This window comes from Tenrec ecaudatus, chromosome 5 (genome assembly GCF_050624435.1).
Source record: "Tenrec ecaudatus isolate mTenEca1 chromosome 5, mTenEca1.hap1, whole genome shotgun sequence".
Classification (NCBI taxonomy): domain Eukaryota; kingdom Metazoa; phylum Chordata; class Mammalia; order Afrosoricida; family Tenrecidae; genus Tenrec; species Tenrec ecaudatus.
In genome coordinates this window covers 34,071,003-34,092,559 of record NC_134534.1, presented here as the reverse complement: position 1 = coordinate 34,092,559, position 21,557 = coordinate 34,071,003, and the positions used below count along the sequence as shown (strand labels likewise).

At 48.1% G+C, this 21,557-nt stretch overlaps 1 protein-coding gene across 1 annotated transcript in view; it reads right to left on the bottom strand.

Annotated features, from left to right (window-relative positions):
* DPYS (dihydropyrimidinase) overlaps nucleotides 1-21,557 on the bottom strand; it is a 99,297-nt gene that overhangs the window by 32,320 nt on the left and 45,420 nt on the right. The window contains exons 5-7 of the mRNA XM_075550595.1: nucleotides 20,087-20,243; nucleotides 17,735-17,876; nucleotides 14,609-14,751 (exon numbers count right to left, since the gene is read on the bottom strand). Of these exons, the coding sequence (XP_075406710.1) occupies nucleotides 14,609-14,751; nucleotides 17,735-17,876; nucleotides 20,087-20,243 (442 nt within the window). The remainder of the gene's footprint in view (nucleotides 1-14,608; nucleotides 14,752-17,734; nucleotides 17,877-20,086; nucleotides 20,244-21,557) is intronic.

The window sequence follows — 21,557 nt, the reverse complement described above, 5'->3', positions numbered from 1 at the left end:
AAATTACTGGCGGAATAGATGTGATATGAGATAGAACCGCATACAAACATCTGTTTTTGGATACTTCGCTAGGCGCTTACTAATAAAGCTTCAGGCTGCATTTAGTTCCCAAACACACCAGCCGTGCCTGTTTCTGCACCGCTGACCTTCAGGAGGGGACCCTGCCCAGGTCTAGGACTCACGTGTTTGTCAGGCACAGACAAGGATTGCCAACAGCAAGAGGTGGAGAGGTGGTTGGCCATGAGGATGTGACTAATCATCGTCCTCAGGATTGCTTGAAGGATATGAAAATCCCTCCTGGATATGGGACACTTACTGGGATCAGTTTTTGCTCAAACCGTTTGAGCTAAATGAATGAATGAAAGGATTGACCTTGATAAGTTACAGTTTGCATCGCCCTACCCTCTGCCATCGAGTTGATTCGGACTCATAGCATCCCTCTAAGGGTTTCCAAGACTGTCAATATTTACGGGCGCACAGTCTCATCTTTCTCCTGCAGAGCTCCTAGTGGGTTTGAACCCCCAACCAAGTGGTTAGCAGCCCAACTCCTAGCCCACAGCTCTACAACCAGGGCCAATTAATTATGTTAAGAAGTGAAAGGCAATCGTTTTATATTCAACCAAAGGAATAATGTCGCTGTCCTAACAACCCCAGAATGGGCTGACCTGCTAGGCGAAACAGAAGGCTCCCCCACACTAATAGTCATCAGGCAGATGTATGGGGGGGGGGGGCGCGAATTAGTTGGACTTTATGAGCTCCAATGTCTCACCCACTCAATGACTCGAAAGAGTGCTTCCAGAACTTGAGCACCATCGCCATTTACAGTAAGGGCTGGTGGAAACAGACTGCTGGACCCAGGCCAGGATTTCCAGTGCAGCCCACCAGCATCTGGGCCGGAGAATCTGCATTTCTAACACACTGCCAGCTGATGCTGACTTTGTGTGTCTTTGACTCATACACGGAGAACCTCTGCTCTAAATAAAACTTACATCCATTAACCCCCCTGAATTGTTCAATGTCTCACCAAGTGTGACATTCTTTTGAAGACAGATGATTAAAAAAAATCATTTTATTGGGGGCTTATACCAGTCTTATCACAATCCATCCACCCATCCATCGTGTTAAGCACATCTGCGTCAAGCACATCATTCTCAAAACACTTGCTTTCTGCTTGAGCCCTTGGTATCAGTTTTTTTGGTTTTTAATGGAAGGTTCCTCCAAAATCCTTTTGGAAGAAGCTGTGGCTCTTTGTTGTGCATGAAGGACCTAAGAATTCTGAGATTCTTCGCAGAGTCAATATCCCTGTCCTTGGTTTCCTTCATAACCAAGAGCCCACGGTTTGTTTTAAGATCACTGGTCAGAAGTAAGGATGAGTTTGGAGCCACCAAGCAGGTCCCCAACACTCTGATGGCCAAGCCTGGTGATGCTGGCTGACCACCAACCCTGGAAGGCAGTCTTCTCAGAAGGAAGAACTGCCAGAAATGCCTTTATTTTGTTTTATTTTTGATAAAACTGAAGATTTCAAACCCAGTTCCCAGGATCAGATAAGAAAGCTCGAACACAATGTGTAAATCACATGATTATTTATTATTGATTTGTTCACCAGCCCAAGACTATCAGGATCTGCTTTATTCATTTAACAAATAATTATTGAGTTCTTCTCAGGTGTCTGGCACTGTTTTGAAACCTGGGGAGACAGTTGTGAATAAGACAGGCAAATGCCTAAGTCGTAGGGGAAAATATAGATATATATGTAGGTTGTGTGTGGAGTCCCAGTGGTGCAGTGGGTGCTTTGAGCTGTGCCCCGTTAGGTCTACAGCTCATAATCTCCAGCTGCTCTGCAGGAGAAAGACAGGCCTTTCTAGTCCAGTAAAGAGCTACCATCTTGGACACCTACAGAGGCAGTTCTACCCTGTCCCGTCCGTCACTCTGAATCAGCATTGACTTGACACTGACTTGGGTTTTGGTTTGGTGTGTGGTACACACATCACACACACACACACACACACACACACACACACACACACAGTGAAGAAAAATACAGCAAGTGCCGAGCTAGGAAAGCTTTTCATAAAACCCCTTTCTCTTGGTGCTTGTCTTTTGCACAAATCTGAATGCTTACAATGCACCGCGCTTACTTTGGGCACAGGCGAATACATGATCCATGGCAGAACGGGTTACTGTGCTCCACCCCGAAGCTGTTTTCCTTGTAGAATGTGGGGAGGGATGGGTACAGCTATTCGCAGTGAAGTCTCTGGAAATCTAGCTCACTTGAACGGTTCAGTTGCATGAGAACATGATGAAATCAACAACCCCAAACAAACTGTTACCTACCTGTAATCAGCAAGGCTAGCTTTTAGGCACAGGCCAGGTTGGGGTTTTTTTGTATTTAAAAAAAGCAAATGTCTCCTGAAGGCCAGAAAGTGAATCTTCGGTGGTTTGTTGGAACAATTTCATTGCAAATAACTTGAGGAAGATGGCAGCTCGAGCACACTTATGAATTTCTATTTGATTGGGAGCCCTTAGCTCAGAGTCCCGCAAACGTCTCAATTTTAGTTCTTGGTGAAAATTGGAGGTGTTTCGGAAGCTGCAAAGATGGGCTTTTTATATGAAAAGAGGGTTCTAGAATCTTTTGGTGCCACTGAATACGGCCTTTGGGTAAGGACTTAAGAATCGCAACGACAATCAAATATAATTCGACAAACTGACCTCTTACCGTTACTGACCACTTACCTCCACCACCCCCAATACCCCTGCCTGACTAGGTGCCCAGCACGATTGGACATTAGTTATGTACCAAGCAGTTTATGTACATTAGCTTAAGCACCCTCCACAATACTACAGAACGCGTATCATCCGCCCAACTTACAAAGAAACAAATTCAGAGAAACAGCGGTTCCCAAGGGCCCACCCTGCTAGTAAGCAGCAGGGGCCGCACTGAGCCCTGTGGCCCTTCACAGTGGGATTGCCCCCACCACACTAAGTAGGAACCTGGACATCATTCGAGACGTTTATTTCTAAAGATTCTTTGCTATCGTCTACCGGAAACTGGTCCTCATTACAAGACGGTGGAGATGGCTATGTGAGGTGTGCTGCTGGCACTGAATAACCTAACCTTAGGCCCCAGGCACTCAGGCAAGACAACATGGTGAAAGAGCCGGCCACCAACCACCGTCTGCTTCTTCCCAGCCCTGGGAAAATGCCAGTTTCCCTTGCTTCCTCCCCACACAACGCGCCCGGCCCAGTTATGGAGTCTGGGGGCTGAAAGAGGAGTTGCTTAGATGTGCTCTTAGAAACAGGCGTTAAAAAGCTGCCTTGCTCTGCGTGCACATGTGTGCATGGACGTGCCGTGTTCGCGAGCGCGTGGGCAGGCCCTTTGGAGCAGGACTTCAGGACACCGTGCAGGAGCAGCCCTGGGGCGCAGGGATTAAGCGCTCGGCTGCGAACGGCAAGGTCGGTTGGTGGTTTGAACCAGCAGGAGAAAGGCGTGGCGGCCTGCAGCCTTGGGAACCTAATGGGCCAGTTGGTTCTGAGCGGTCCTCGAGTTGGCGTGAGTCTGCATCCACTCACAGCGGACTCCCTACTGTGCGCAGGTCAGATGACACACGATGCGAGCTTTCCTGGGATGCCTTAATAACAACTCCTTTTAAACAGGCGTCTCTAAAGGATAGGAAAACATTCACAGTAAACCATAATTGCCACTATTGACCGAAGGGCACCTTCCTCCTGTTAATCTTTCCGCACAGCTCCCTGTCCCCACTGCCCGAGGATGAACCGAGTCGTTCTGCTCTGGCTTTGTTTCGAGCACAAGGCCCCTTCCACAACCCAGAGGGGCACATTTATAAGCTGCCAGTCTTTCCTCTTGGCGGAATACGCATTCATCCCCCATCTCCATCTCCCATGAGAAAGAGCAGGGAATTCGGTCCCAAAGAAGGCACAATGGCTTGGAGAATGGTGTGCCCAAGGTCAGAGCCTGATGAAACGGAGTGAAAGACAATCATTCTAAACTAAAATCACTGCCAGCGAAATTCTCCAGCTCTGCAGAACACGGGGGGCGGGCATCTTCATTAACTGTTCCAGTGCGCACGCTGCGTCAGCCATGTGTTCCTGCGCTCGCGCTTCGGAGATGGCCCGCCGCTCATAAATACTGAAAAGGGACGGTTACCATAGTAACTAAGTGCTCTGTAATGAATGCCGAAGAGCCGAGGCTCACAGGATGATGGCCTGCGATGTCTAGAACATGCATTACATTACAGCGACTGTTATGAGCTTGCAAATAACACGCACGAACATGCCATCCCCCTCATAACATTTTTTAACGAGTTGGCAGCCCGGGCTTGGACCACAGGCATCTCGGCTCCATCCACAGAAAGACCCCTGGGGACCACCCTCCTGACTTCTTCCCCGCCCTTGCACCCACTATCCCCTGAACTGCGGCAAATAACGGATCCAACACGTCAATGGGGGAAGGTGTCCCGAAATCTACAACATTGACCCAGGACGTGCAGCGGAGGGGCACGCACCCCACCCGTGCCAGGGCCATGCAATCAGGCGCGGCGATCCTGCGGAAGATGGCGGCCTCTGTTATGCTACTTCCTAAAAGGGTGACTGCTTCTCCCTGGGCACCCAATGAGGCGTGCTTTTAGTTTGCAACCACACCAAAGAGTTCCTGCAGCCGGTTTTCGCAGGGACTTTCATGTCTTAAGATAATCTTTCACCAGGATGTCCACGCCTTCCCAACAGACTCCCTGCTGACCACCCACACCAGCCAGCCAGTTCCTCACGTGGAAGCCTCTGGCTCTTTACCAGGGTGGGGGAGGAACAGCAAGACGCACTGCTTCTTTGGGCCCTGATTGCCCTTGGCATCTTTCATGCAGTCCATTATTCAGGTGACAGGCAGTGGTGCACGCAGACTTACTTCCACGTGCCATTAATAAGGAACAAAATAAAAGCGAAGCCTCTATGTACCGTGATGCTGAGAATCATTAGCAAACTCATCCTTTCTCCAAGGGCTTGCTTGCATAATCAGCAGCCCCAAAGGCCTGGTTGGAGCCTAGGGCTCTGTGTGGGCCGTGGGCGCCCCCTTCAGGACATAGGCTGAAATGCATATTGCTCTCACTGGAGAGAATATTCCTTGCCAGCTGGGCAATTGCTCTTGCTAAAATCCTTTAGGGAAAACTTTTTAGGGAAAATGTGTATTAAACGGTGCACCTCCCTGGTTCCCTCTGCAATGAAAACTACAGTCACGTGTCTCCACTCCCTTCCACAGCCAGAACCTGTTGTCTCTCACGTGACCCAACCTTAACTCTTCAACCCCATCCCATCTCCCACTCCCTCTCTGATCCGTCCTTCCATCCATGCCCCTGCTTATTTTGCTTCCAGTTTGTCTCAGCCCTCAGGGCAGGTTTCCTTTCCGGTCTTCTCTGCTGGCTGTCTGCGCCAGGGCAGCTCTGATTCAAGAATGATCTTCCTTCTTTGGACCTCTGTGGCATCTGGTTTCTTCCTCTCCTAGGCTGGTCTAGCCCGTTCCTACTCAGAACGCAAGTGCTGACTTTCTTCTTGTCTCCTCTCCAGATGGTTGGTTTCCTAAAGGCAGCCCTGCTCGTGTCCAGCCCCGGGCCTAGCTCGGGGAGGTGCTGCCCTGCTGAAGGACGTACATGCTTCAAGAGGCACCCAGGGGCAGTTATCTCGTGCCGTGGCTTGATGCCTTCTAAGGGCTCCGCTTAGATGTACTCCTCGAGTTGAAAAATGAACGGACACTAAGAGCAATAAAAACCTCCCACAGTTCCCTTGGAGAATGCCTTCTACTTAACTTCATCTTTATTCAGCCGTTCCATCAATGGTCAGGTATTGGCCACTTGCATTCAATGAAATGCGTGAAGTGGGGAGATTCTATTCCTACATTTAATCTCACCATGACTGTCGGTGAATAAAAGTCTTTGAGTTTCCCTTTTCCCCACATTTTAATTGCTACCTCCTTTACCAGCACCTGTCTGACAATGCATTGTACTCTGACCATGTGATGCACTGGGCTAGGTTGGGGCGGGGGAAGAATCAATTGCAACATAAGCCTGGATCAGAACTCCACACTCCTAAGTGGAGTGTGGGGGGAGGGACTTTTTAGGGGAGAAAACTGACAAGCACAACCTTGCCAGGTGACCTAGGGCAGTGACAGTCCATTGGCAGTGTGCACCCTTGACAGTGTGTCACGGGACTGGTGCTCCATGGCCTTCTCCCTACCGTTATTTATATGCCATTAAGTTCACACCTGGCTCACCGTGTTCCCATGTGTGATGGAACAACATGCTACCCAGTCCTGCATCATCCCCATGATTGCTCACTCGCTGACTGAACCATTATGATGCATAGGCTGATGGCTATAGTAGATCACCAGACCTTTCTTCCTGGTCTTTCCTAGTCCAGGAGCTCCACTAGAACTCATTAGTATCATAGCAATACACGTAAACCTCCCAACCGGTGATGGGGTGAGGGTGGGGGCTATGAATGTGCTGCATCGGCCAGAAATTAAACCCGAGTCTCCCAGATGGAAGGCAAACATTCTCCCACTGAACCACCATGAACAACTTGAAAGACCACTGACATGATACAGTATTCACTACAGTTCATACTTTATTCCATTTTGCCTCATTTTATTTCTTTTACCTCATGTCCTTGGTGACCTGTTCCAGACTCGCACCTGGAGCATCAGGCTACCTGGAGAAGTCCTGTCTCCCGAGGCCCCTCTCGCAGTGACAGTTCTCAATTGTCCTTGTTGGGATGACCCGGGCAGTGTGTGGAGTGCTCCTCGGATTCTTTCGTGGAATCAGACTGTTTGGTTTGCCTGGTGTTAGCGCCGTGACGACGATGAGGCTTCTGAGCCGTTCTGAATGGCGTGGATCACACTGAGAAGAACGGGACTTACAGACTCTTCATTGTGCTCATTGAGAACGTGCACCTGGATCGAGAGGCAGGTGTGCGAACAGAACACGGGAACACTGCGGGGTTTTAAATCAGGAAAGGTGTGCGTCGGGATTGTATCCTCTGACCGTACTTGCTCAATCTCTAAGCTGAGCAAATCATCAGAGAAGCTGGATTATATGATGAATAACAGGATTGGAGGGAGAAGTATTAAAAACCTATAATATGCAGCTGGCACAACCCGGCATGCTGAACGTGAGGAGGAATTGAAGTACTTACTGATGGAGATCAAAGATTGTAGCCTTCAGTATGGATCACAACTCAGTATGAGGAAGACCAAAATCCTCACAACTGGTAACATCAGGATAAATGGAGAAAAGCTTGCGGTTGTCAAGGATTTTTCTTAATTGGATCCACACTCGATGCGAATAGAAGCAGGAGTCAAGAGATCAACAGACGTATTATATTGGATAAACCTGCTGCACAAGACCTCTAGAGTATTACTTTGAGGACTAAGGTGCGCCTGATCCAAGCCATGGTATTCTCTGTTGCCTCGTATGCAGGTGAAAGTTGGATATTGAGTAAGGAATGCCGTAGAAGAACTGATGCATTTGAATTGTGGTGCTCCAGAAGAATACTGACAGTCCATGGACTACTGAAAGGGTAAACGGATCTGTCTTGGAAGAAAGTAAGGCAAGAGTGCTCCCTAGAGGCAAGGATGGGAAGACTTCGTCTTACATACTCTGGACACCTTGTCAGGAGACGCCTGAAGGAGGACATAGTGTTTGGTAAAGTGGAGGAGCAGCAAACAAGAGGAAGGCCCTGGGAGAGGTGGCTGCATCCGTGGGCTCTGGCACGGGAACAATGGTAAGGATGGCGTGGGACCAGGCCATGTTTTGTTCTGTTGGGCCGAGGGTCGCTGAAGGTCAGGAACGACTTGATGGCCCCCAACACCATCACCAAGTTTAGTTATCATGATCTATGTACCAAATAATTTAATAGCTAAGGGTCCACAGTACATGGGGACAGTCTGTGCTGTTTTCACAACTTTTCTGTACATCTAACACTGTTTTATATATATATATATATATATACATACATACATATTTATTTATTTAAGTTTATTTTTTTAAAATGAACTATACTTCAAGGATGTTAATGAAGGAGAAAGCCATGTGAACAAGGGCCGTGGTATAATGGTGACGGTGAATTGAATTCAATCCAAATTGAGTGGATTCTACAGAATCCAACAGAACTCAGACAGTAGGGTGAGGAGAGACAGGCCACCCCCAGGGTAGGGGTGGTGGCTCAGCACATGAAGAGATGTCATTCGAGGAGCATGGAAGGCTGACCTGATGGTTGTGCCCCAGGAAAAGTCCAAGTGGAGGCCATCAGCATCGATTTTGACCCAGAGCACCACCCACTCAAAATCACCAGGCCAAGAACTGAGTATGCTGCACCCTGGTTGGCCCAGAGGTGGAAAGAAGCAACACACAGTTTCTAGAACAACCTCTCTGTTTTAATATAGACCCTCCTAAATGCACTGCCTCTTTGTTCAAAAATATCCCTCAGAATCCGTTACTCTATGAAGCTGTTTCTTGAACCGACCCTTGTCGCCTCATTTCCACATCCTGTGATTTCCACTTTGAAAAAGATGAATCATGGAAACGTAAGAACAACCTCTGGGGTGGTGGCTGAAAGACAGTCCTTAAATAGAAGGGCCGGAGAAGAAAGGTATAGAATAAGTCAAAGAAATCCAGAGGAGGCTTGATCCTTCCAGGACATCCTGTCAGGGAAAGATACTATGTTGCCATTTTCCAAAAAGCCAATCCAAAAATTCCTCTTGTTTTTTGTTTCTGTTTTTTACAAGGGTTTGAGGGTCAGAAAAATAGAAGCCTCCCTGGTCCATCTGCCTCCCTGGTCATCGCAGGGAAAACGGATGAGAAGACCTAAAAATGGGAATAAAACCACACACACACACACCAAAATCAGGTGCCAGGGGTTGCTGCCCCTGTGTTCTAAAGAAGAACTGTGCTCCACAGGGTTCTCAGTGGCTGTGATTATTCAGATGTGGATCACCAGGGCTTGCTTCTGAGGCACCTCTGGATGGAATTGAACAGCTAACCTTTTCAGTTAACAGTCGAGAGCTTACCAACTTGTGCCACCCAGGGACTCCTTAAAAATGAGAATGCTCCAGGGCCCAAGTGTCGACCAACGGAGATCCCCTCATAGAGGGGTTTAGGAGAGGAGATGGGTTAATTAGGGTGTGAGGTAGTATCGATGAAGAACACAGCTTTCCCCCGGATCCTGGATGCTTCCTCCCCCCAACTACCATGATCCGAATTCTACCTTGCAGGGCTGGATAGGACAGAGGCTGTACACTGGTGCATATGAGGGTTGGAGGTACAGGGAATCCAGGGTGGATGATACCTTCAGGACCAAGGTGTGAGGGACGATGCTGGGAGAGTGGAGGGCGAGTGGGTTGGAAAGGGGGAACTGATTACAAGGATCCACATGTGACCTCTTCCCTGGGAGAGGGACAGCAGAGAAGGGGGGAAGGGAGACTCCGGATAGGGCAAGATATGACAAAACAACGATGTATAAATTACCAAGGGCATATGAGGGAGGGGGGAAGGGGGAGGGAGGAGGGGAAAAAAAAGAGGACCTGATGCAAGGGGCTTAAGTGGAGAGCAAATGCCTTGAGAATGATTGGGGCAGGGAATGTATGGATGTGCTTTATACAGTTGATGTATGTATATGTGTGGATTGTGGTAAGAGTTGTATGAGTCCCTAATAAAATATAAAAGAAGAAAAGAGAAAAAAATGATTAGGGCAAAGACTGTACAGATGTGCTTTATACAATTGATGTATGTATATATATGAACTGTGAAAAGAATTGTATGAGCCCCAATAAATTGTTAAAATTAAAAAAAATAAAATTAAAAAAAAATAAAATTAAAAAAAAAATGAGAATGCTGCAAATAAGGCTGCCACCCAAACTGTTGCTGTTGTTAGGTGCTGCTATACAACAGGACAAAACACTGCTCGGTCCCGTGCTGTCCGCACCACTGCTGTTAAGTTTCAGCCTATTTTTGCATCCGCCGTGCTAATCCATCTCGTTGAGGGACTTCCTCCTTCTCACCGACTTACTTTACTAAGTGGGATCTCCTATTACAGGGACTGGTCTCACCTAATAACATGCGTCAGTCGGGTAGACTAGAGAAACAAATTCAGAGACAGTCATATGTGTATAAGGAGGCGATGTTGAGAAAATATCCCAGCCCAGCCCAGATCAAGTCCACACGTCCAATATCATCCCAGATGACTGATACCAATTTATAAATTCCTCTTCAGAATCACACACACATGCCATGATGCCGAATGCAGGAAGATCACAGGCCAGTGGGTAGAGAGTCTTGTGGATCCAGTGGCAGAAGCATTTCAGCGCTGGTGTGGGTCTCCACGTGGCTCCTCCGGCGCCAGGGCTCTTGCTGCCATCAGCATAGCTCCATGTGTTTTGTCAGTAGAGAGTCTCTGAGGGAGTGAGCCTGTGTCCTGCCTCCAGTGAGCTATTTATCTCTTTAACACCTCCAAATGAGTTCATCAGCTGTGACCTGACAGGCTAAACTCCACCCCTTCACATATAAGTCGCAAATTGGTAATAGATTATGTAACCACCACAATATCCAATGTACATGAGATGATGTCCCACCACTCTGAGTCCTTTCTCACTCACAGCCGCCCTACAGGACAGAGGGGACCTGCCCCTTTGGGGGTCTGAGGCCGCACATCGATTTGAAGCAGGGAGCCTCACCTTCTCCCTGGGAGTGACTGGCATGAGGCAGGCAGGATGGTTATCAACCTTTCATCTAATCCACGACAGAGTGAAGAGTCAGAGACTTTCAGTGGCCTGTTGGCGATCCAGCTCAGCAGTGGCGGAGCTGGGACCAGAACCCGCTACGTTCAGGCTCTGAGACTCGGGCTTCTTTCATTATGCCTGGTGCCTCAATGACAGGGATAAGCAGAAGCACAGGAAGGATACAGTATTATTCAATGCCAGATATTTGTCTTTATCCCAAAAGGCACGTATATGACAATGTACACATTTACTTTTCTGTCATCACACTGTGCAAGGAGACAGAGAGGAGGCCTTGAAGATTTACACTCCCTACAGGGGCAGTTCTACCTGCCTGGCAGGGTCCCCTGAGTCAGAAGTGACTCGGCGACAGTGATTCTGACATGGCTGACCACAGTATGAAGGTCACTGCAGAAGAAGCCCCCCCCCCCCCTTGCTGGGAGAGACAGAAATCCGCTTAGATGCGCAGGAGTCTCTCTGTCTGACCTTAAGTCAGTTATTCTTAGACTGGAAACAGGTAAGTACAGGCGTTTTCTTTTCCTCCTAACTACATCCACATCTGGATGCTCTGCTCTGATGCAGCTGAATAATGAAGGAAGTACAAAACAGTGTTACCGAAATCAGGAGCTAAAACTTGTAGGACACGGAGTCGGCTACATTTATAGAGTCTAAAAGCATGACTCAAAGAGACATGCGCACAGCCTATAAATATCCTCCCAGCAGCAGTATGTGGCAAATAAAGCAAGTGAATTATTCACCACCTTAAGTTCAGGTCATTTCTCTTTGTCCAGTTGTCTAAGCGAGACAATGCCATGCTCAGAAATGAAAGCGGCCTGGCGGCTGCAAGCCTGAGATGGCCAGGTGCAGCCGCAGCACTGAGAGCGCCCCCCCCGCCCCCCCTCTGGTCTCTGCATGGGAGGGAGGGAGGGAGGGGGCGGGCTGGATGGCCACATCACCCATCCAGCACTCTGTCTCTCCTTCATTTCTGATGAGGGATCCCAGAGAACCAGCTCAAAGACAAACACACAAAAAGGTTTCTCCTGGTGGGCAGAACAAATGCGTGCCGCGGGGGAGACCAGTCAAGTGCGTAGAAAGGTGCTCTGCTCTGATGCTCAGGAGGCACCTTGGTACTTCCTCTCACCAAAGGCATCTGTCTTGCAAAGTCACTGGCTCAGGCGGCGATTCGCCCCAAGCCTGTGGCCCAGACACTTGTCTTCCAGTTTTCTCATCATACATGGTGATGAGATGTCCCCTAACTCATCCAGATCGCACGTTAGATGCCTCATCGTTTTTCAGCACCACGGAGCGCCGTGCAAAATGCAAATGGCTATAGCTCTTATCACCGTTAGGATTTCCCCCATTGCTCTGCTGCGAACCAAACAAGACAAAACTTTTTTTTCACCAAGATATTTTTTCCATGTGATAAGGTTTCTGCCATGTAGACATTTTTAGATTTTCTAAGGCAGTGGCAGCCTTCCTAACGCTTCGTCCCTTTCATACAGTTCCTCATGTTGTGGTGAGCCCCCGCCCAACCATAAAATTATTTTCGTTGCTACCTCATCACTGTCATTTTGCTACTGTTATGAATCGGGTGACCTCTGTGAAGGGGTCATTCGACCCCCAAAGGGGTTGCGACCCACAGGTTGAGACCACTGTTCTAAGGTAATCTCCAGAAGTCACAATTCATTTCAAAAGCACTTAAAACGACCCCCAGTTGTTGGAATATCAACAGAGACTGCACTGCTGGGCAATAGCCTTCTGTAGAGTAACTTAAAGGCCGGGAAGCTCTGCAGGTCGAGCAGGCTCAGTTCATCCCCACCACAGCCCCTGAGTGGATGCCACCCCACAGCCACCCCATAGGCCAGAGGGTTTCCAGGGCTGTAAGCCTTTATTGGAGCAGACAGCCTCATCTTTCTTCCAGGAAGCGGCTGGAGTGTTCAAACTGCTGACCTTGCAGTTAGCAGCCCAGCAAGTACCTCTCAGCACCACAAAATTTAAAAATTCACTGCCTTCGAGTCACTGCTAACTCACAGTGACCCTTAAGACAGAGTAGAACTGGCGCCCTGGAAGTTCCCAAGACTGTAACTCTTTATGGGAGTGGAAAGCCCCATCTTTCTCTGGAGGAGCAGCTAGTAGTTTAAAACAGCTGACCAGAGATTCTTCAAGTCATACTTAAATATAATCAAATCCTAGCTAGCCATGTCTCCCACTGTCTTTCTAAGCGCAAGTTCTCTTAACCAAGAAGCTGTTTTATTCAGTTTCCTTTCTTATTCAGAGAGGGGGAGGCAAGGAAGAGAAGTGACACAGGCTACTTGACAAGCTGGTATTTAGACCTTCAGTGGGCAACAGTGACTTATGCACACAGTCACGGCGATCCTGAATTGTGTCTATCTGCTGTCTGAGGGTGTTTATATAAACTGGATGCTCAGACCCTCATTTACTGCATTGCATGGTGTAATGGCTAAGATGTTATGTCAACTTGGCTGGGCCAGGATTATCTGTGGTTAGGGGTTAAGACCTAGTAATCTCCAAGATGAACTCTAACCTAATGCAATCATCTACAGAATGAGCTCTGTGGCAGTTACATAATCTCCTGTCAACTTGAGAAGGGGTGGAGTCTAGCCTGTCAATCAGGTCACAGCCATTGAAGCCTCTGTGTGGGCATGGCCTTCTCTTGAGGATCCTTGGAACTCTTGTCTTCTCTCTGGAGGCAGGACACACACTCGCTCCGAGACATTCCTGATGACAATGAGCCCTGGACCTGGAGGAATGCTTCCACAAGACTTTCCACCCACTGGCCTGTGATCTTCCTGCATTTGGCATTATTGTGTGGCTGTGTGAGTCTGAAGAAGAATATGTAGACTGGTATCAGACATATGGGCCAATATCAGACTTATGAACTTGATCTGGACTGGGTTGGGATGTATTCTTAATATACAATTACTCTTTGATATAAAGCTGTTCTTATATACATTTGAGTGTCTCCCTAGATTTGTGTCTCTAGTCTACCGGGACTAACAGAAGATCTACCATGATTTACCATAGCATCCTCATGGTAAACCGCAGATATACCTGATACATCTTCAATAAATGCCTTACAATACAAGCAGGAGGCCCTATACTATATTTCAATTTATGCAAACCCACACGAACATTAAAGTTAGTGGGATTGTATCCAAGACAATCGCAAAGGTTACAGAAAACACAAAGCCGGTGCAAGCGTCACCTGGGCTAACATCCGAAGAGGTGAAATTAGCAGAGCCCCAGCCTCTACTGAGTGCCTCCCTGAGCTGGTGGAATTTGCCAAACCTGCAATATTAACAGAGAATTATGGAAATGGGAAACAAAAAGCTGGCGTCTATTGGGAAATGATAGGCTCAAGATGAACTCAACTGGAAATTTTGGCTAACTCTGAGCGGCATCCTTTGTGCTAGCGTTTTTCTCTCTGAAAGCTTTTTAAAAAAGGGCTGTAATTATTTCAAGCTCTCCATTCAGCCTCTCCAAGCTAAGGCTTTTCTTCTCTCCACTGCTCTGCTCCCCCACGTAAACCCAACCATCTGCCAGGTGCTGAAGTGGGAAATTCCTCTTGGTTTTATATCCATACCAATTTCCAGGGAAAGGTAACTAGCACCACTTTCGGACCCTCTGTGCCAAGGAAAACAAAGAAATGCTTGTACATCAAAACCTCTCTCCTTGAGCAGGGGCTCAAAATACCTGAGTCCTGCTAAATAAACCCTGCAAAGGGGAACGGCGGGGAAGGGCAAAGCGCAGTCTCTGGGCCAGTGTAGGCTCTTCTCCAGGTAGAAGCCAGGGAACACAGGAACTCGGGCTTACCTGGTGGCTTTGGGGTCCCAGATCACAATATCTGCATCTGATCCGATCGCGATTCTCCCTTTCCTTGGATAGAGATTGAAGATTTTAGCTGCATTGGTGCTGGTCACGGCCACAAATCGGTTTTCGTCCATTTTACCACTGTGCTGTAAAACAATGTGTCCTCGTTACCCAGTGCCGCTGTAAGAGAAGTATCACTAAGCCGATGGCTTTCACGAGCAGGAGGTTATTTCTTCACCGGTGGGGAGGCTGGGAGTTTGGATTCCAGGCCCTGGCCGGAGGAAGACATTTTCTCAGCTGGTTCGGGGGGAGGTGGAGGGGGAGGTCCCTTTTCCTTGGCTCTTTGGTGATCTTCATGTGGTATGAAATCTATCTCTTCCCTCCTCTCTGCTTTTAGCTTGCCAACTCCATCTCTTTGTATCTCAGGAGAGACGGACTCATGGGCCACCCCACACGAACCCTGCCTCACTCATAGAGCAAGCACCAGCCATCTGCAAACAGGATTGTAACTGCAGGCAGAAGTCAGGGTTTGCGACATATATTTGGAAGGGAAACAGTTCAGTCCACAACACAATCCAATGGGGTAAAAAAAGGCCTTTGTCCTAATGTTCCAGCATCTGACACAATTCTCTTATCAAGACTTGCATCTCTTAAGAGGCAAGACAAATCTGAACCTCCTTTCTTATCTGTAGATGATAATGTGGTGGGGGTGGGGTTACATAGGGCAGCCTGGAGAGGACTTTTCAAAAAGCTTTCTGCTTGGAGGTCTCTTGTCCTCCTTTGCAGGCTCATGAGATTGCAATCTATGACAGTCAGAGGTTGGCAACAGTATTTCCAGTTATCATGTGAATTTTACCACTGCCTCCTACCCCACTTACGACCTGGCTTACTGAAATGTACACCTAAGGTTTATGAGAGAATTATGTAGACACCACCTGGAATATTACAGAGTTTAAACTAGATCAGCTTCAGATCAGGCGACAACAGTTTTAGAAAGAGGAAGAAACACAAGAGCTCAAGGGGTTCTATCATGCGCAACTGAGATGTACCCCCATCCACAGCCACGGACCATCTATTGCGAGAGTTAAATATGGACAGAGCTTGAAGGTTGGGACCCCAATGTAAAGTGATCAATAAAAAAATCGATGGTTTGTACCTATGTAAATATGCCAATTAAGAGCACTCTTATGAGGCTTATTCAATTATCAAAGGTTTCCTGCCTCAAAGAAATGATTGACAACTGTGGCTTGAAAGGAATATTCCCGTCAGCAAGCAAACCATCTCAATGTGTCAGAAGTGACACCGTTCCTTGTGTGCTAATAAATACTCGATCGCCTTGAAGCCTCTTACACAGTTGGGAACAGTAACAGATGCCGACAGCCAGGAGGAGACTCACTGGAACAGGGAAGTTAAGGGAGGGAGAAGTTGAACTGTTAGCAGCAATCTGAGCCGAAAGAAGAGACACTGTCTAAGACAGTTAAGAGGGGTGAAGAGGGTAGTAACATAAGACAGGGCTAGAAAGATGTTTTTAAAACCCTTATATGTAATTGATGATTCCAAGATTATCCTCTAGGCCTAGGAGAGGCGTGACAGAGCCTTGTGTTCGAATGGTCCTCTGGGGCTGGACTACAGAAACCAGGGCAGCAGAGAGAAAATGGACGCAGGCCACCGACTGTGCGACTCCTGCCAAGTCCAAACAAACGATGGGCCTTAATGAAAGCGGTCATTGGGAAGGTGGGAAGAAGGAAGCATCGGAAAATAAAAATTCACTGGAGGTAGGCCGGGGGGGCGGGCGGGGGGAAGGGTAGAGGAAAAGTTATCCAAGAGGATCCCAAGATCTGTTTTCTGTGCCACCCAAGGGAGAATTTCAGGGCGAGGTGTGAGAAAATGTCCCCTCTGCTTCTCTGTACAACCTCACACATCCACCACCTGGACTGGAGAACACAGAGACATCCGCGGTCTGATCGTCCGTCATCCGTAAAGAGAAGTTTAAACCACAGGATTTAAAAATCTCTTTCTAGATGTCGGACTCTTATCTAGCTTAGCCTCATACCGCACTTTAAAAATGTGATTTCCAAAGGTTCTTCAAAGGAGGGTCTCTTAAAATTTCATGAGAAGCAGTGGTGAACACAATTAAATTCTTCAAACGTGTTCTATCATTTCAAGTATTTGCCACAGCGACACACGGAAACGCTGGGATTCAAGAGCCTGCGGGACGGAGCAGAATCTCTGTGAAGTTTCAGTCTTGAAGAAGAATGCTCTTTGAAAAAGAACGTCATTGCCAAATGCAATAATTTAGCCTTTGAAACTGCACAAAGATGCTATCGTTGCTTTGGCGGGGGGAGATGGAAAGCAGCGGTGACCGTCCAGCCTCCACCCTAGGGAGGGGATGTGCTGCTAAGGGCAAGATCGGTGGTTCAAGGGCACCTGCTGTCTACTCCATGCAAGAGGGAGCCTCTGTCCTGGAAGCACGGACGCACTCTACAGCAAGCTCTGCGGTGGAACCTTCTGAATGGCAGTGTTACTTGTTTGGCTTTTCACCCTAGTCTACACCATCAAAAACCTTTTCTATAAAAGCTTGAGAGTCTCCAGGTGGGTCGGCAAGGAGGCCTTGTGGTGCAGTGGGTGACAAATTGGGCTGCTAACCACAGGTCTGTGGTTCAAACTCACCAGTTGTTCCTTAGACGCAAAATGAGGCTTTCTGCTCCTGTAAAGTTATATAGACTCGGAAACCCTCAGAGACAGTTCTACCCAGTCCTAGGGGTCTCTATGTGTTAGAATCAATTTGATGGTAGTTAGTGAGGTTGTGTTATTTGTGGGGCGGGGTGGGGTCCAAGCATTTGCACTGAACTGATCACATACAGCTGATAGTTTAAATTCCACACAGTGAAGCCTCAGCAAAAATAGAGTTGGTGACTTGCTTCCATAAGGAATCCAGTCAAGAAAACCCGATGGAGCAGTTTTGGAATACTTGGGGTCATCACCATGGCCTGAAGTCAGCTATGGCAATGGGTTTCCTGAATTTTGTTTTGGAGAAAAGTTTATGTTATTCTGGTGAAAACATAAGTTGGATCCTGGCTTAAGAATCCAACCTAAAATGGGCAAAATGGGCTAGATTCTCTGACTCACCACGCCTTTTTCCCAGATGACCGACATTCGGTCTTCCACGCCATTCACCCCATTGGGTATCTTGGTAAAATCGTCCTTCCCTAGAGCTTTCTGGCAGGTGTTGAAGGTGCAGTGGTCCGTCCCGGTTGTGGTCAGATCATCGCTGTCAAGAGAGAGATGCACAAGTGTGACGGAGAGGAGTCCATCCAAGGGGTTAGGATGAAACGTTAAATAACCTTCCAATCCCGACTCCCCTTCTCCGCCCGAGAGTCAGAAAACAATACAAAGTAGCATACGTAGCTTTTTAAAATGTCTATTTCACTCCATTTTCACCTTTACCCTGGGATTTGTTTTCTCCCTTTGCTAAAGAAGTCTTTTGAAAGAATACTCTTGGAAGTACCTGGCCAACTCCATCCCTTACTGCAGGGTCCTCAAATTTTTAAACAGGGGGCCAGTTCACTGTCCCTCAGACACATTGGAGGGCCGGACTATAGTTAAAAAAAAAAGATGCACAAATTCCTATGCACACTGCACATATCTTACTTTGAAGCAAAAAACAAATGGGGCAAAAATCCCCGGTGGGCCAGATAAATGTCTTTGCGGGCCGCATATGGCCTGAGGGCCGTAGTCTGAGGATGCCTGCCTTCCTGGCCCGACCATCACGAGAATGTGCTCATTACTGGTGGTGGTATGTACTTGACGGAGTGAAATTCCTGAGTATGGCTCTTCTACCCACGTCTCTGTAACTCCCGCCAAATGACTATGTGGGGTGATGCCAATTGAGCAGGTGCGAAGCTAATAGAGGGGATTGGTCAGCTTTCGTTACCACCCCTTAGCTCTAAGCTTGAGCCATCTTTGAAGCAGGAGCAGAGCAAGAAATCCCAGGACCCTTGGAAGAAGGCCAGGTCCAAGATCTCTATTGGAAGTAGAGTCAGCTGAGACCGGAGGCACCAGCGACTGTGGAAAGGAGACTAGGGGGCAGAGCAGAGGATCCAGGTTGAGACCACAGGCCAAGGCAAGGAAACCAGGAGACAGAGCAGAAGAGCGGTGTCTTGTTTATGGGAGGGTGAGGCAGAGACACCAGCGAGCCTCCTGGTCCATAGAGGGAGGTCAAGGAATCATGTGACTGAGAGGCTGGGGACCAGAGAGAGAGCTGGCTGCTGACTGAGGAGAGGGGTTGCTAGGACGGATGACTGAATCCTCCCAATGAGATGGACGGACACAGTGGCTGCATCAGTGGGCTCAGGAACAGGAACCATTGTGAGGCGGGCGCAGGACTGTGCAGTGTTTCATTTCCACTGTGGGCCGCAGCCAACTCGATGGCACCTAATGACAACAACCACAATGACTGCATCCTTACTGATTACTGATCCTGACTTGTGGTAACCTGTTGACTCCCCTGATGAACCTCGTTCATGATGAGTCTTCACTGTGAGTTCTGTGTAGAGACTACACTAGATCACTGAGCCCAGCACGGAAGCAGAATGCCATGGGTATCAGATTAGGTAAAGAGAGACAGAGGGCGGAGGCACGTCTGACCTCTGCCTTCTGGCAACAGGGAAACCAGAGGAGGTCAGATATGGCCACCCCACACCTCTGAGTGCACTCATGAAACTCCTTCAGGATCACTGCCAATAACATGTAGGAGATGACTGTGAACACAGAACCATGGTGAGCCACATGAAGAGGGAGGGGCAGGTGCACCGGGCAACCCTCTGGCCGAATGGCCATCCTGTGACAAACAGAGATGTGAGCTTGTTGGAGGATGCTGACACCGTCTGGGATAGGGCTCTGGCTTGGACTTGTGACTAGTAGGGGAGAGGTAGAGTGTGAAGGAGGAAGGAGCGGAAGAGGCGGCACCAGTGAACACTTGTACACTCTGTTGTGCATATCCATTTGTTCACTCGAATCTGAGACAGAGGGTCAGGCTGTCCACGAATGGCAGAATCCAAGGGAAAATAGAGCTTCCCAGACAGGAAAATAGACAGAGCTTCCTATCCAATCAGCAGACAGGTTCCAGGTTTTATCAGCATAGAAAAACAATTCAAGAGTGTTCTGCTGAAAATAAGTAACTTGAATAGTCTTGGTTCTGGGCAAGGAGAATCAGAAAAGAGAAGGAAAAACAAATCAGTGAGGAGAGTAAAATGTCAGTGACACAAATGTGAATTCTCAGCATCCGGGAGAGGTTTGGACCGTGTATCCTCCGCAGGCAAGGGCGTTGGGTGCCAACTGAGTAACTCTCCAAGAGCAGCAAACTCCTGGGACGCCAACCAAAGCTCCGAGGCTAGAACAAGGTGTCCTCGGGCAAACCTGAGATTCAAAAAGTGCCCTATTTTGACAAAACACTTCACAATCCCCTACGAACACAATTACTTAGCCAAGAGATTCATGAGGAAATCAGGCGTGGAAGGGTCCGGCCGCAGGGGTGGGCCCATGACATGGTGGGCGGCGTGACACCATTCTTCATTCCAGTAGTGAGTGCCGTCTGTGCCCAGACTTGCTGCGATGGGTTCTCCGTAGACCACCTTTCCTGGAAGGTAGAGGAAGCACTTAGCACCTTACTTTGCACCAAACAACATCACCTGGCAAAGACTGACGCCCCCACTTTCTCTGTCTTAGCAAGAGGAGCTCTGGTTGGGCTGCGGGTTCCTCTTTGGACTGACTGCTCTCCCCCTTGGCCCGACAATGATGACATTTTTTGTTGTTGTTGTTCCCATAAAGATTTACAGCTTTGTGTCTGGGGTCTTAAAGGCTTGAAGGTAAACAAGCAGCCATCTGGCTGAGAAGCAACAAAGCCCCCATGGAAGAAGCACATCAGCCTGTGGGATCATGAGATGTTGATGGGATTAGGTATCAGGCATTCAAGACCCAGAACAAAAAAATTTATCGATGTGAATGAGGGAGTGCGGAGTGGAGACCCAAAGCCCATCTGTAGGTAACTGGGCATCCCCTTACAGAAGGGTCACAAGGAACAAACAAGCCAGTCAGGGTGCAGTATAGCACCAATGAAACATACAATTTTCCTCTAGTTCTTTAATGTTTCCTCCCCACCCCACTATCATGACCCCAATTCTACCTTACAAATCTGGCTAGACCATAGCATGTACACTGGTACAGAAAAGAACTGGAAACACAGGGAATCTTTGACAGATAAACCCCTCAGGACCAATAATGAGTAGCAATACCAGGAGGGGAAGGAGGAGGTGGTGGAAAAAGGGGGAACTGATCAAAATGATCTACATATAACCTCCTCCCACAGGGGGTCAGACAACAGAAAAGTGGGTGAAGGGTGACAGCAGTCGGTATAAGACATGAAGAAAAAAATTTTTTTAATAAATTATCAAGGGTTCAAGAGGGAGGGGGGAAATCAGCCAATACCAGGGCTCAAGTAGAAAGAAAATGTTCTGAATGTGACAATGGCACTGTATGTACAAATACGCTTGGCACAATGGATGGATGGATGGATGGATGGATGGATTGTGATAAGAGCTATAAGAGTCCCCAATAAAATGATTAAAAACAAACAAACAAACAAAGATTTGCATCTTTGGAACCCCCAAGGGCAGTCAGTTCTACCCTGCCCCAGAGGGTCACTGGAGCCTGCATGGACTCGGTGGCAGTGAATCCATTGATTTCTCGGGGGTGTGGGTGGGGGCAAGGGATAACACAAATCCCAAACTATAATTTGGTCTTGAGAACTGGATCTAATGATACCTACTAGTCTACTGAAGGAGCCCCGGTGGTTCCACAATTCAGTGTTCCATTGCTAAGGTAAAGGTAGGAGGTTCTAATCCACTCAGCACCTCTGCAGACCCCTCGGTGATCTGCTTCTAGCCTTATGGGA